The sequence below is a fragment of the Ixodes scapularis genome, unplaced genomic scaffold (genome assembly GCF_016920785.2).
Source record: "Ixodes scapularis isolate PalLabHiFi unplaced genomic scaffold, ASM1692078v2 PGA_scaffold9__187_contigs__length_104089568, whole genome shotgun sequence".
Taxonomy (NCBI): domain Eukaryota; kingdom Metazoa; phylum Arthropoda; class Arachnida; order Ixodida; family Ixodidae; genus Ixodes; species Ixodes scapularis.
This window is the reverse complement of record NW_024609884.1, coordinates 8,552,879-8,566,131: the sequence shown is the minus strand read 5'-3', so window position 1 is coordinate 8,566,131 and position 13,253 is coordinate 8,552,879. Positions and strand designations below refer to the sequence as shown.

Sequence of the window (13,253 nt, the reverse complement as noted above, 5' to 3'; positions counted from 1 at the left end):
TAAGAGCCACATACAAAGACAACTGACTATACTAGTTTTGACATCAAGAACCGGAGTAAACAAAAGTCTGGCTCCTCGCGAAGCACTACTAGTTAATTACCCTCTTTATGTAGAGTATCAACATATATGCAGGTGCATTGTAGATCAGATATATGTTCTCTTGTCAAAACACATGTTTCAAACACCAAAAGCATTGCTTTTGGTGTTTGCTTCTTCCTCAGACAATTAAATCTTGAAAGAACTACTTTGCACGGCATACGAGCAATGCACCACACTTACTTTTTTTCTTAAGGTGACAACGAGTATAGTTGTCCATACCAGAGCTGAGGGAAGTCAGTCTTATACCAGAGCCGAGGAAATTCGGTCTATGACTCCTAAAGTATGATGAATGTCAATCCCCACCCTCATTCCTCTCCCGTTCAAATTTCTATTCAGCAATTCCAAAAGTTTAAGAAAGAAACAAAACTCAAAGGTGGTCATGGCAGGTAGAAAGAACTTGAAAATAAACCTCCCGGACATTGCGGAGGGGCAGTCAACATTTCACTATGATACTTAGCTTTTATAAAAAAGGGTCAATAACACCCACTGTGCATAGCCTCCAGAGTACAAAGGCTAACCAAGTCCTGTACACGGTGACAGAGCACTTTTTGATTGGAGCCTCCATGAAAGTAAGCGGCAGTTTGCACAATGATCGGGTATTGATGTCGCTGGCCTGTCCGAAGATCAGCGACATCATCTCTGCGGCCAAGGCTTGGGCCATGGCATGCTGCGAATGCTCCGAGCACTTGGCAATTATGACCAGGCAGCAGGGCTGCTGCAAAGTAGTGTGTATGGGTGGGCCAGGTGGGTTAACATTTGTGTTGTGAGCCGCCAGACTCACCATGGCGTGAAAAGGTGGGCCGGGTAGGTTAACACGCATCCCAGTGATACAGGCATGTTTCGTTGACACTAACGTTTCACTGACACTCATTGCACGATTTGCACGCTGTAGGGACATTTCTTCACGCGTGTATCTCTGGGGCACGTGTTAACCCTACCTGGCCCAACCATTCACGCTATCTAGCGGTGACAGTCTGCGGCAGCTCAATCCAAAAATGTTAACCCACCTGACCCACCCGTACATGCTGCTTTGCAGCGGCCCCACCTCCTCGTCGAAACCGCCACGCACTTACAGCATGCCGGTGGCCCAAGCCCCACCCGCGGAGGAGGCTCAGCCTTAGGTCAGGCCAGTGACATCAATAACCAATGATAGCAATATCGCTATCAGTTAACAAATGCACCGCAAAGCTTGGCACACGCACAGGATAACCGAGGCAGCCACTGCCTTGTATCTTTCATACCACACAGCATGTTATAGATGTGCGCAGGGGCTGTGATAATTCGAGTACTGATCATTGAATAAGCTCAGTGGTGGCATTCTCAAGCCTTTACTCAATAAGTAGAAGCTGCAGGGTTTTGGTGTTCTATAAAAGGTCAAATGCTACCCAGTCACTAATAATGACAAAATTCAAATTTGTAATATGAATATCAAAACAGTAGGACGTCTGTCTGCCTTAAAATGTAGCGTCTTGAGTCGCCCGTTCACACACTTGCATTTGCTTACAACAGAGTTCCTGTGATCTCTTATGATGAGAGAACACACTAACATGCAGCACCACCTACAAGGTGAACCTGGAACTCCAATTCACTAGAGCAAGGTTTTGACGGTATCTGTGAGATCGAATGTACATACCATTTATGAGAAACAGTTGTTTAGAATGCTGTCTAACCCTAGTGCACCAGACAGCACTAAAGTATGCTAGTTCATGCCCATACATATCCCAACTAATCTTTGAGCCTGTGGCATGCATGCTGTCACTCCACATGCTGATGAGCTGCAGTTTATTAACATAGTCTGCCACTTAGCCCCTTAAGTGCCAAATTTTTTTTTTTCCCCAAAAGTAACCTAAAAGTGCCACTTTTTTTTTTATTTTGAATTGTTATTCCTTTAGTATTGCACATAAAATTTGAAAAAAGTTTATTAAGCAAAAATCGGCGGAGGCGAAAAAAATATTTGCCAACTAAAACGAGTGCTGCCATCTATGATCAGCGCCGCAAAACTACTCGAGACTAGCTCGTCCGTGGAACTGAGGGCTACCGAAAAAAACCACTGGATGAGCTGAGCTCATCCACGGCATTATTAGCCAGAAAGCGGCCGACGAGCTCAGCTCGTCCAAGGCACTTAAGGGGTTAAATCCCCAACAAAGGCCACTGCTCTTAACTTGGCAACTCCACAATATTGACAAGAAAAATTGGACATTCCTGCACAACCAACCTAAAAGGTGTATAACCTTTTAGGTTGGTTGTCCTTTTAGGTGTCAGAAATTAGAATTGGAATACAAGATGCTAGACAATACCAGCACTGCAAGTGAAAAACAATGTAGTGCATGACCCAATAACCCTAGCACTCATATATACAAAGAGGGAGGCAACAATATGCTTCATATCAGAAAAAGAAATTCTAACAGCAATTCACAAATAACCAACTTAAATTCATACGCAGGCAAGTTTCACTACTCTAGTTAGGTCACCAGTAGATTTCCTGTCTGTACTTGAAACCACAAAAAAGTGGTACTTCACCTCGCAGCTAGGACAAAATGGAAAATATGGTTGCCCGTACACGCAAAGCCTACAATTGTAGCTGTGGTTCCCGTCTGGCTCTGAAAACGTTTTGGACATGTTACCGGGATGGAATCATCACAGTAATGAACAACTGGAGCTTCCAAGGCCCTACACACTTACTGTAACGCTTTGGCCCATCTTCCAAGCAGAAAGTAAGTGTCAACGTGGCGTCGTCTTCGAAGAATTCTGTGGCGAATGCGTCCCACCACAAGTTGTCACTTTCCTGCAAAAAAGCATGGATGCAAGGGCGTGATTGCAGTACAAAAATAACGAATTTGTAGCATTCTGCTAGCTACAGATCGTGCCACTGCAATGCTCGGGGAGGACAATGTTCTGTGGAAATTTATAAGTGAAGAACACCAGTTTTGACCAGCACTCGCACGTTCGAGCACCGATGCATTTTTACTACACTGCCTCCAAAAGTCGTTTCCGTAAGCGGCAGAACTCGACATAACCCAGTCTTAAGAGGGCAACTGAATAGGGCACTTGGACATGCACTCTACAGGTTAATCAAAAGCGAGTGAAATTTCAAAATTTCTCACAACTACAAGGGAAGGAAACTGGACTTTAAATTTGTTGCCCATTCCTGGTGAGCACTGAGAATCTAATGTGATCACATTAAAAAGAAAGTGGATCCCATATAAAGCTCCAAAAGCACATTTGTGGCACACTCATAGTGCAAGTCAGATAAACACATCAAACTCAGGCTAGCATATAAGCATTTCTGCAACGTCATTGCTGTGCCACACGAATATTTTGCAGAACATACTCGGTGCATTAACCTTGAGTGCTAAACGAGTGCTTTCGTGGAAACCTAAAGAGGAACGCAACACTATATACTGCAATCAGCAAAAACAAAGAGATACTTTCACGCCAAAAGCACAAACAAAACAGTCGACTGGACTCGGATATAGGCTTAACTACAGGTAACTACAGGTAAATATGTAAACAACACCGAAAAACCGCCAGACAGGCCCGGGCGTGGTGTAAAAAGCATACCCAGTGAAAAAAAAAAAAAATTCCGATCGGCACTCGGCATTGCGCCAAGAGACGAAGATGCCAGTCTCTTCGCACAAGGCTGTAACCCTTCTCAACTAGCTCGCGAAAAGAGTTGCATACGGAAAGCGAAGGTGGCTCGCCAGACAGGCACCAAACCCTAGGGTCGATCGCCACACACTTTCGATAAGACGATAGGGTAAAGCCCGAGCTTACCTCCGTTCTTTGTTGCAACCGCTTGTTCATCTCGTAAATTCTGTAGTCGGGCTGACCAAAGTACGGTGTATGTCTTCTGAAATAGGACGAAAACGGCGATGAATAAAAAGGGTCCGCCGGCGGGCCGCCGGGCATGCTCTGTCCAAACATCGACTTCATCGGTGGGCCGGGCTGGTAAACGTCGACAGTCCGAAACGTCGCCGTGCCGCACGCAACAAAAACCGCACAGTGTTCAGGGGCCCATGATTGTGCGCCAATTTAGGGGTCTTCTCTTGCGCAGCACGGTCATACACTGTTTCCCCGTCGTTGTACGGCCGTTGGCGACGGACGGCATCTTAGACGCAGGTCAGTTCGGACGCGGTCAGCGGCACGCATGAAAAAAATACACGTGGCGGGGACCGCGAGCGCAGGGCTCTCGACCCACGAGTGGCAACGCGCGTGGGTTACAAGCACGGCGGTGCGACGGAGCCACGTCGCGTTGCGGGCTCAGCATGAACAGCCGAATGGACACGCGCGTTCAGCTGGTTCAGCCCGGACAAACGTCGCCAAAACATGCCGCGTCCGTGTAGTCCGCTTGCCGGTTAGGCCTAACGCAGGCATCGTCTCATAAACACAGCTCGGTGAACATTTGACGCTGAGGACACCAGCGAGCCAGCAGACAGTTTGAACGTCGGGCACACGCTTCGACACGGCAAGGTCCTCCCCGACTGCAAGCGAATTACGGTCGCCTCGTCACACCAAACCATGGGCCGCAGCGCGCAGCGCCACCAACGCTACAAATGAGCCGAGAGAGCGTTGTACAAGCGACGCGCTCCTCGCCGGTTTGTGGAGCGAGCGCGCATTGTACTGGTACGGCGTGACCTTGCTCGAAAGCAGGGTCGTACCATTCTGGCCGGCGGGGGTGGCTCTCGAGAAGGGGAGCAGGCGCGCGCTCGCTCCCGACGCGCCGCCGCGAACTCCGAGCACTGTCCTTGCCGCCGAGCGCGGATAGATCCTCGACCGCGCCGACGGGGCCCGGCGCTGGGCTGGTGCGGCCGACGGGGCAGCGCTCGCTGGACGCGTTCTCCAAGCTTCGCTCAGGAAAAACTCACAAGTTTCGCAGTATCAACGGAGTTCCCCGCGCTTGAATTGCGACGATGACAAGTTTGAAGAGCGAGTTAAATAATACGAGGGGCATAGAAACAGTTTGGGCGTTTCTAAAAAGACAAATTGAAACGTCCGAGTGTTCTGTCCTTCTGTAGCTACGGGTAATTTGCTTATTTACGCCGACTCCTGGCGAGGCGCAACAGGCTGGTTAAGCGCATTCGCTTCCGGAAAGACGTATCTCGCATATCCATCTCAATAATGCTATCGTCAACGGGGAAGTGCGGCGCGGAACTGACACGAACCAGGTTTGGTGAAGTATTGGCCGAGCTAGTTATTCAATGACTCGACCGAGCAAACCCAGCTAAAAATTATCATTAGCTCCAATTGGAATTCTAACTGGCTTTAATTGGAACCAATCGGTTTTAATGGGTTCCAATTGGAAGCACACTGGCCAATGGGTCTCACCAGTTGGAAAACAAATTCCAGTTGGAAACTTAATGGGTTTCAAATGGTTCCCATTGGTTCCCATTACAGTGACCAATTGGTTGTCCGAAAACCTAACTGGTACCAATTGGAATTTCCAATTTATAATGAGAATTTTCGACTGGGAAGTGTCCCTCAACAACGGGCACTTTTATTTTCTCCGCGTTGAAGAGATGCAAAGCGTGACATCACAGCATAAGCAAGACGTTTTATCAAGAGATATAGAGATCACTCAAAAGGCTATTTAATGACGCGAAACCTGCCCGTTTCAATCTGGATGAACATCGCACCCGACGTGTGATCGTGTGATCAGTACTGCGTGAAAACCTCAGGTTAGCCGTCTTCCTGCACCGGCTAAATTTCCGATCTCCATCGTGAACCAGTGTCGCCATATGTCGAAGACAAAAAGAACTCTATCGTTGCTTAAACATTTAAACAAAGAAACCAATTATTAAGCTGATTGACACTATCTCATTAGTCAATGGCTGTCACTAAATGCACTGTCATCGTAAGCGTACATGATATAACAGATTTATTTAAGTACTTTTTTCTTTATAGGTATTACTGGCCTCGAGGGACAGTCAAGGCAGGAGAAGAACAATTTGAAATATTCACTAGAAAGAAAAATGCATAGGTGTGGCAACACTGCTATCATGATTGGTGTACCAAACCACACTATCCCGAGAATGGGAGAGACTGCACCGGTAAAAAGGGTAAGCAAATCACGTAATGATAATTTTCTGAACAGAAACAAAATAACTTATTCCCAACGAGTTATCCAAGCATGCATTCGACATACCTGAAATATCAGAAGTCTAGTAACTCTTTCAATAAGGATAAAAACGACGACACAAAAACGATGACGCACAACCTGACAAGGCAATTGTTTCGGGGAGCAAGTTCGCTCGCACTATTGGGACTCGTTTGTGGAAGTGGAATGTGAGAGTCTCACAAAAGTTGGCTTTAGTATTTTCAACATTTGGCCCAGCCACCCTGAACCGTAAACAGGGAACTGAAGAGAAGACGACGAACGAATAAGTGGCCTGCTATTTCAAGAAAATCGCCAGTACTTCTGTTTTGTTTCTACAGCCTCGACAACCACATAATCGATTTTAAGGTGAAAGTTAATGTAAACTGTAAGAAAACGAACACAAAACAAATCGCGCCATAAAACTTCCATAAGGTCCCAAGACACGCACGCGATCGACAGTGTCACGGAAGAAATGTGTACCCGTACTATTATTGGTATGTATGTACTTACGTACACGCGTTCCTGCATATGAAAGGGGGACCTACTTATAATGCTAGGGAACCAGCCGTGCCACTAAAGGGCCAAGGAAACAAGCACACTCGCAAAAACAACTTGAAAAAAGGCAAAAGGATAAAAAAAAATTAAAAAAAAACTTGCGCGTAGAGGAAAAGTACCTGCAAATCCGTTTGACGACTGCCATTACGCGACCAAACGGACAAGCGAGAATTTCATCTGATTGAACAAGAAACGTGAGCGACGTGCCCGGTCAGGGTACGACATGTCAGGCAGTGTCCAGATTCCTGCAGGTCCCCGTCGTGGTCACCGGAACGGAGACTGGTGCTAGGAAAATCGTTCTCTCCCTCCTGAGTCTCTGCCATTGTGACGTCACTTGGCTCCAATAACGCGTCCTCCGCTTTTGTGTGTGTGTGTGTGTGTGTGTGTGTGTGTGTGTGTGTGTGTGTGTGTGTGTGTGTGTGTGTGTGTGTGTGTGTGTGTGTGTGTGTGTGTTTTAACATGGTAGTTTTTTTTGTTTTTTTTTTGCCTTTAATGAGCCATGCTGAACGGATTATTCGTCGCCAGAGAAATAAATTGTTTTTGAACAAGAGCAAAAAGTTCCAATGTAATTTTTTTTCTTTTTTTTTTTTTAACGTGCATTTGTAATTTATGCCAACGAGGTTAGAACAACAATCCGTGTTGTTCCAAATGGTAACAAAAAAAACAAAAAAAACGCAACTGAAGGTCCTTGTACTTCCGCTTATGCGTCCGAGCACGTGTGTGTTTTAGCGGGTGAGAAGAGATGGCAAAGAATATAAGACATTCTGGACCTCGAGTACGGATCGGAGCCACTCTTTCAAAGTAGGCTCCTATGGCAGTTTCCCAACTGAGTATACAAGTAACGCTGAACATTCCTACTCAACGTTTCCAGGTGGCAGTCTTGAGCCAGGCGATTTACAGCGCGCGTCCCTGGTTCTGAGAGTGTACGCCAGTGCTGCCCGACTGCGCTGGGCTGTGGATTTTCTCGTCAGTGGGCTGTGGCAGCCTGCGTAGGCGCCATCTCAGACACAGCTAGTTGCTAAATTGCTGCGTTTTTTTTTTTTTGTGCGTGTGTGTGTGTGTGTGTGTGTGCGTGTGCGTGTGTGTGTGTGTGTGTGTGTTATGACGAGTAGAATTTTGATGTCTTTGAGAAATCCTTCTATCATCTTTGGGAACCAAAAACAAACATTTTTGGTGAGTCTGTGCGCGACAGTACGCATGAAACCGGAATGTTTGCCGCATTTTAAGCAGATTTTTCACGTCGCCAGACACCCAGCCGTGTCAATCTACAAAGGCCTTAACTGACGAAAATATCTGATTACACAAGATAGCCGAGAGCCACGGGTATTTCCCCGCTCACAACATGAAATTCAACGAGTATCATCAATCGAACAGCATAGTGTACGTACCTCACGGAACCGCATTATCCAGAGAGATTTTATTTGAGAAATATCTAAAATAGCACAGCACAGCCAATCTACAGTGTCGACGACAGTCACTTCATGACGATCGGACGGAATCCGGACTTGTTTTGGAATACGTTTTGGGGACAGCTCCTTCGTTTTTTGCACAGAACCGAAGCAAAGGAACGGACCCTGTCTGCGCCGACCCTTCCCCACCACCCGAGCAGCTATCGCGTTTCCCCCTCCTCCACAACGAAGAAGCCGCTACTGCGCCTGCACGCCGTTGGCCTTGACTGTAGAGTTTCGGGTATCGTAGTCGGTTGGCGGAAAGCGTTGCAGGACAGCGAAAACGATCTACGAAAACTCCCTAGTTTTCGCGAAGACCGCAAAGGCTTTCGGAAGATTACTTCAGCAGAGATAATCCTCGAAGAACGTCGAAAGACCCACGTCGCGGGCTGTTCTACGTTTGCTCTTTTCGTTCGTTTCCCGCGAAGACCGAGCAGGCTATGAGCTCTTGTATTCCCTTGTTCTTACAGTGAAAGTTAACACAAAAAAGGGGGGGAGCATCCTGAATAGGCAAATGAAGCAAAAACTTTCAAGAAAGCCCGGCGAACTCAGAATGCACAACCCAGGTGGAGAGTCGCGCTGAGCGGGTTTCAACATTTCTGGGTGATAAGGGAGGCAACCCATGGCTGCCTTTAAAGCCCAATGCCTGTGCTAAATCGGTGTCACATTGAACAACTGCAGGGTGAAGCCATTTATACTAAGCGTTCAGCCGTCTCCTTTTCCTCCCCACACGCCCCACACATCGTATCTATGTACCGATATTTTGTTATGTACTCCCTAGTTCGCCACACCCCTGTCCTGGCCACAAACAACAACCAGCTTCCCCGAAAAGAAATTCTGAAGTGCCACCTGGTGGAATTTAAAAGCTCCATTTGTTGTTTTCGCAAATTTAGCCGTTGTTTACAAACTGTTAAGTTCTTTCAATATATACTTTTTTTTTCAACTTCTAAAGACAATTACAGGCTATTTTTAAAGAAAATGTTTATTTTTAGCTTTTATGAATTTTTTTTTTTTTTTTTTTCACAAACTCGCAGGTAGATTGTCATAGAAACTGAACCTGTAAGAACTATGACATGAAACAACCGCCAGTGCGTAGATTCAAACATGCACAAGCTATCTGAAGATATACATGTATGTAGGTTTGGGTAGGTTACTTTTATGAAATTGATTATATATTGCGCCAAACATGTTAGAAATATAAAAAATTGAGATTTCTGAAGTCGATGTTAAAAAAAATGTAATTGTTTTTGTTTTATTTTGAATGTTTTGTGTTTGTTGCCTATGACGTGAACATTTATCGGATATAAATATTGGTTGCCTTTTTTGTATTTTTCAGACTAGTTAACTAAACCTTTCTTTTTTTTTTCTTTTTGCTCCAAATTTGCAGATAATTTTAAAATGTGGCATAATTCATGGCATAAGGCTTAGCTGATAGCTTACTCTCGCCATTAAAATTTAATGAGGTATTGACCTAGGATGCAAGCAACTTTGACGTACGCAACTGGGCTACATGCTTTTTAGAGCGCAGCTCTTAGGGGCCCGTTTCCGGCTTGAGCGGCGTCGGCGTCGGCGTCGGCGTCGGCGTCGCCGTCGACGTCGCCGTCGCCATCGGCGTAACCGCGCGGTGCATTATGGGAAACGTCCCATAATGCACCGCGCGAGTGCCCCACCGGGGTCACGTGACCCCCCGAGGTCACGTGACCCCCGCCGATGTCGCGTGACCCCCCGATGACGTCATCGATCGTCACTGATGACGTCACCGGCATCCACATCGTCATCGTCATCATCACTGATGACGTCATTAGTGACGTCACTGATGACGTCACCGGCATCCACATCGTCATCGTCATCATCACTGATGACGTCACCGGCATCGCATCGTCATCATCACTGATGACGTTACCGACATCCGCATCGTCATCATCACTGATGTCGTCACCGGCATCCGCATCGTCATCGTCATCATCACTGATGACGTCATCAGTGACGTCACTGATGACGTCACCGACATTCGCATCGTCATCATCACAGGTGAAGTCATCAGTGACGTCAGTAATGACGTTATCGGTATCCGCATCGTCATCGTCACTGATGACGTCATCAGTGACGTCAGTGATGACATCATCGGCATTGGGGGGTCACGTGACCCCCAAGGTCACGTGACCCCCCCTGGTTAGTTGAACCCCCCCCCCCAGTACCCTTCCCTCCTCCTCCTCAAGAGCTGCGCTCTAATTCGGCGTTACAGGGAGTTGTAAGCGGCTTTCACTTTTTCTTTTCTTTTTAATGACGGCATACCTAATATTTAAATACCATGCCATTTATATCGAAAACAGGGTTACCATACTTGTTCATGCAAGTGCCGCATGCATATGCTTGCACGACAACGACGCGAAGGACAATCGCTACACGGGTGGTTCCTTGGCGTTTTTCCTGCTTTCTTTTATGCATCTCTCGTCGTCACGTAATTTTCCATTGATTATTAGAATAAATAAAATGCTCGGGGGGGGGGGGGGGGGGGGAGAGTTACAAGTATGAACACTGACTCACCATGGACTGTGAACAGGCGACCCAATTGAGTCGACGTGCTTCATTTTAGCTAGGGACATGGGCATGCCAACCGGTGGGGCAAGGGGGGCGCTTGCCCCCCCCCCCCCCCCCCCCCTGAAACAGCCGCCACTGGCTAGGGAAAAAAATGGCCGGTGGCGCCTCCCCCCGGCCCTAAGGGAAGGGGGGGGGGGGGTTTCCCCTTCCCTGAAAAAACAAATTGGTACGCCACTGGCTAGGGATGATGTTTTGGCGTTATAGCTTACATTGTGATCTTTTTATGCACGTTGATTTTGAACTTACCAAGAACGTCGCGGTGAAGCCAGCATTACCGACCAAAAGGTAGCGAGTCAAGTTAAAAGGCGGCTTTTTTTAACTGCTTGTCCCAAGAATAAAACAAAACAAGGTCAACCAATATTTATTACAGTGTTTGTGTATCTAATAGACAATCCGCAAAAAAAAAAAAGTTCGAAAAAAATAAATACTACATTTTTTTCTTTTTAAGTCGGTTGAAATAACTATTTATTTTAGGTTATCTATAAGTTTGCAGCAAACAAGGGGATTATTTAAATAGTTGCCACACAAATGCAATAATAAACTACATCCAATATATGGTGAATGTTAACGTCTCATAAGCAAACGACATAACAATTTGAAGCCGATTTTAAAAATTAAAAAATTTTAGATCTTTAGCAAGTTTGGAGCAAGATATAATTAATTTCATAAAACTCACCTACACGAACAATATATCTTGAGATAGCGTATGTTTAAAGCTACACACTGATAGATGTTTCATGTCATAGTTATTATCGGTTCACCTCTCACAACAATCAGAAACTGAGGCAAAATTGCCCAGGGGAGCAAGTTGTCAATTATTTTTGTTATTTATTTATATATTGATACTGTTATCCCTATCACAGGGCTGTTACAGGAGTTAAAGGTAGAGTTTAAAAAAAATGCGTCATAAAAACGCATTTATACATAGACGTCACGCAAAGAAAGGAAAAAGAAAGCCATACAGTCGAGTCCACGAACCGAGGCTCCGTTAACACATTTATTACCTTGTACTGTTCATACACCTGCAAATTGTATAGCAGCAATTAAGTTCAAATAATTTTCACTTCCATTGATATATTTTTAATGCTAAATATGTTACTAAAATGTGTCGAAGTTGAGAACATAAAAATTGACAGCAGCAGAACTCAATGCATAAAGTGTAAATAAGAAACAGTCAATCTCTTCCCGGTAATTGTTTCCTGTCAACGCTTACTTTTATCAACATGGTCCTAGACAAATTTTTAACATTATGCTCTTTTCGACCTTTGTGAGTTGCAGGCTTTTTACCTTGTGTAAATGTCTTCACTAAAAAAAAAAAAAAAAAATATATATATATATATATTCCACAGCAACCCTTTCGCATTGACACAACGATTTGAAAATAATTACAATAATTTATATTTAAACTTTTGGCGAACAATAGACTACTTCCATAAAGCCCTGCATGCAACACGGCGCCCGTTGCACTCTGGGAACTAGTTGGCCAGGGAGGAGGGTGTCATGGTGTCGGTTGCGATCGACACGTCGACAAGAGATTGTTTTCTGGTCCCGAGAGCGTCATTTGTGGTCTCTAAACTAACCTAAATGGTCAGACCTCGAAGCCTTAGCACAAGCCCGAGATGTATAGCTTGTCTTAACACATGCTTGTTGTATTTTTGTACTTGAGCCATCCTGTTAGCGTTCCAATCGAGGTATGTGGACGAGCCAGTGCTGGGAGTCTCGACGCTGCGAAGCTCGGGTGCTCGGGGATCTTGCTTGTGAACGAATCAACAAGCTGTAGCAAACAATAAGTATGCATACATCGAGCTCGCGCCTTTACATTACTTTTTGCAATTACTGTTTTTCTTAATGTGCCTGAGTATGCGAGGTAAAACTCGGAGGTGCCATTGAAAAGCTCAATTTTAACACACTTCTTATCTCTTATTTGCACTGACCCGCAGCACTGCACGAAGTGAAGTCCCCACCCGCTTGCATTTCACTAATATTCAACATCGCGTATGCGCATAGAGTTATCCTGCAATCATATAGGCGAATTTGCGCATACAGACCGTTTTAAGAATGCAAAAGTCGAGCACTTCTGTGAAGAATGTCGCACCGTTCGCCGGAAGTGCGTCAGACGGGCATGAACCCCTATGCGCACCGCATTGGGGTTCATGCCCGTCCGGCGCACGGTGCGACATTCTTCAGACAAGTGCTCGAACGAATTCAAAGCGTATTTGACGGTTGCTAATGGCCATTATATTTGTTATGTGTTTGCTTTCTTCCTGCCTGAGTATGCCGAGATAATTTCAGACACACCGTTCCCGGCACAGATCTCGGGCGTCAGTAAAAGCTCGTCCAAAAAGGCTTAGCGAGGAGTAGGGGACGCTTGTTAGGGCCTCCGTCGTAGCTAGCCGATCTCAGCGTTTGCGGAAAGTTAATCTTCTATCAGCATAAAAAATAAAAATAAATAATTA

At 45.6% G+C, this 13,253-nt stretch overlaps 1 protein-coding gene across 2 annotated transcripts in view; it reads right to left on the bottom strand.

Annotated features, from left to right (window-relative positions):
• LOC8036756 (LIM domain-binding protein 2) overlaps positions 1-13,253 on the bottom strand; it is a 196,150-nt gene that overhangs the window by 21,139 nt on the left and 161,758 nt on the right. For both annotated transcript variants that reach the window (XM_042287379.1, XM_042287380.1), the window contains exons 4-5: positions 3,874-3,949; positions 2,782-2,884 (exon numbers count right to left, since the gene is read on the bottom strand). In XM_042287379.1, coding sequence (XP_042143313.1) covers positions 2,782-2,884; positions 3,874-3,949 — 179 coding nt within the window. The remainder of the gene's footprint in view (positions 1-2,781; positions 2,885-3,873; positions 3,950-13,253) is intronic.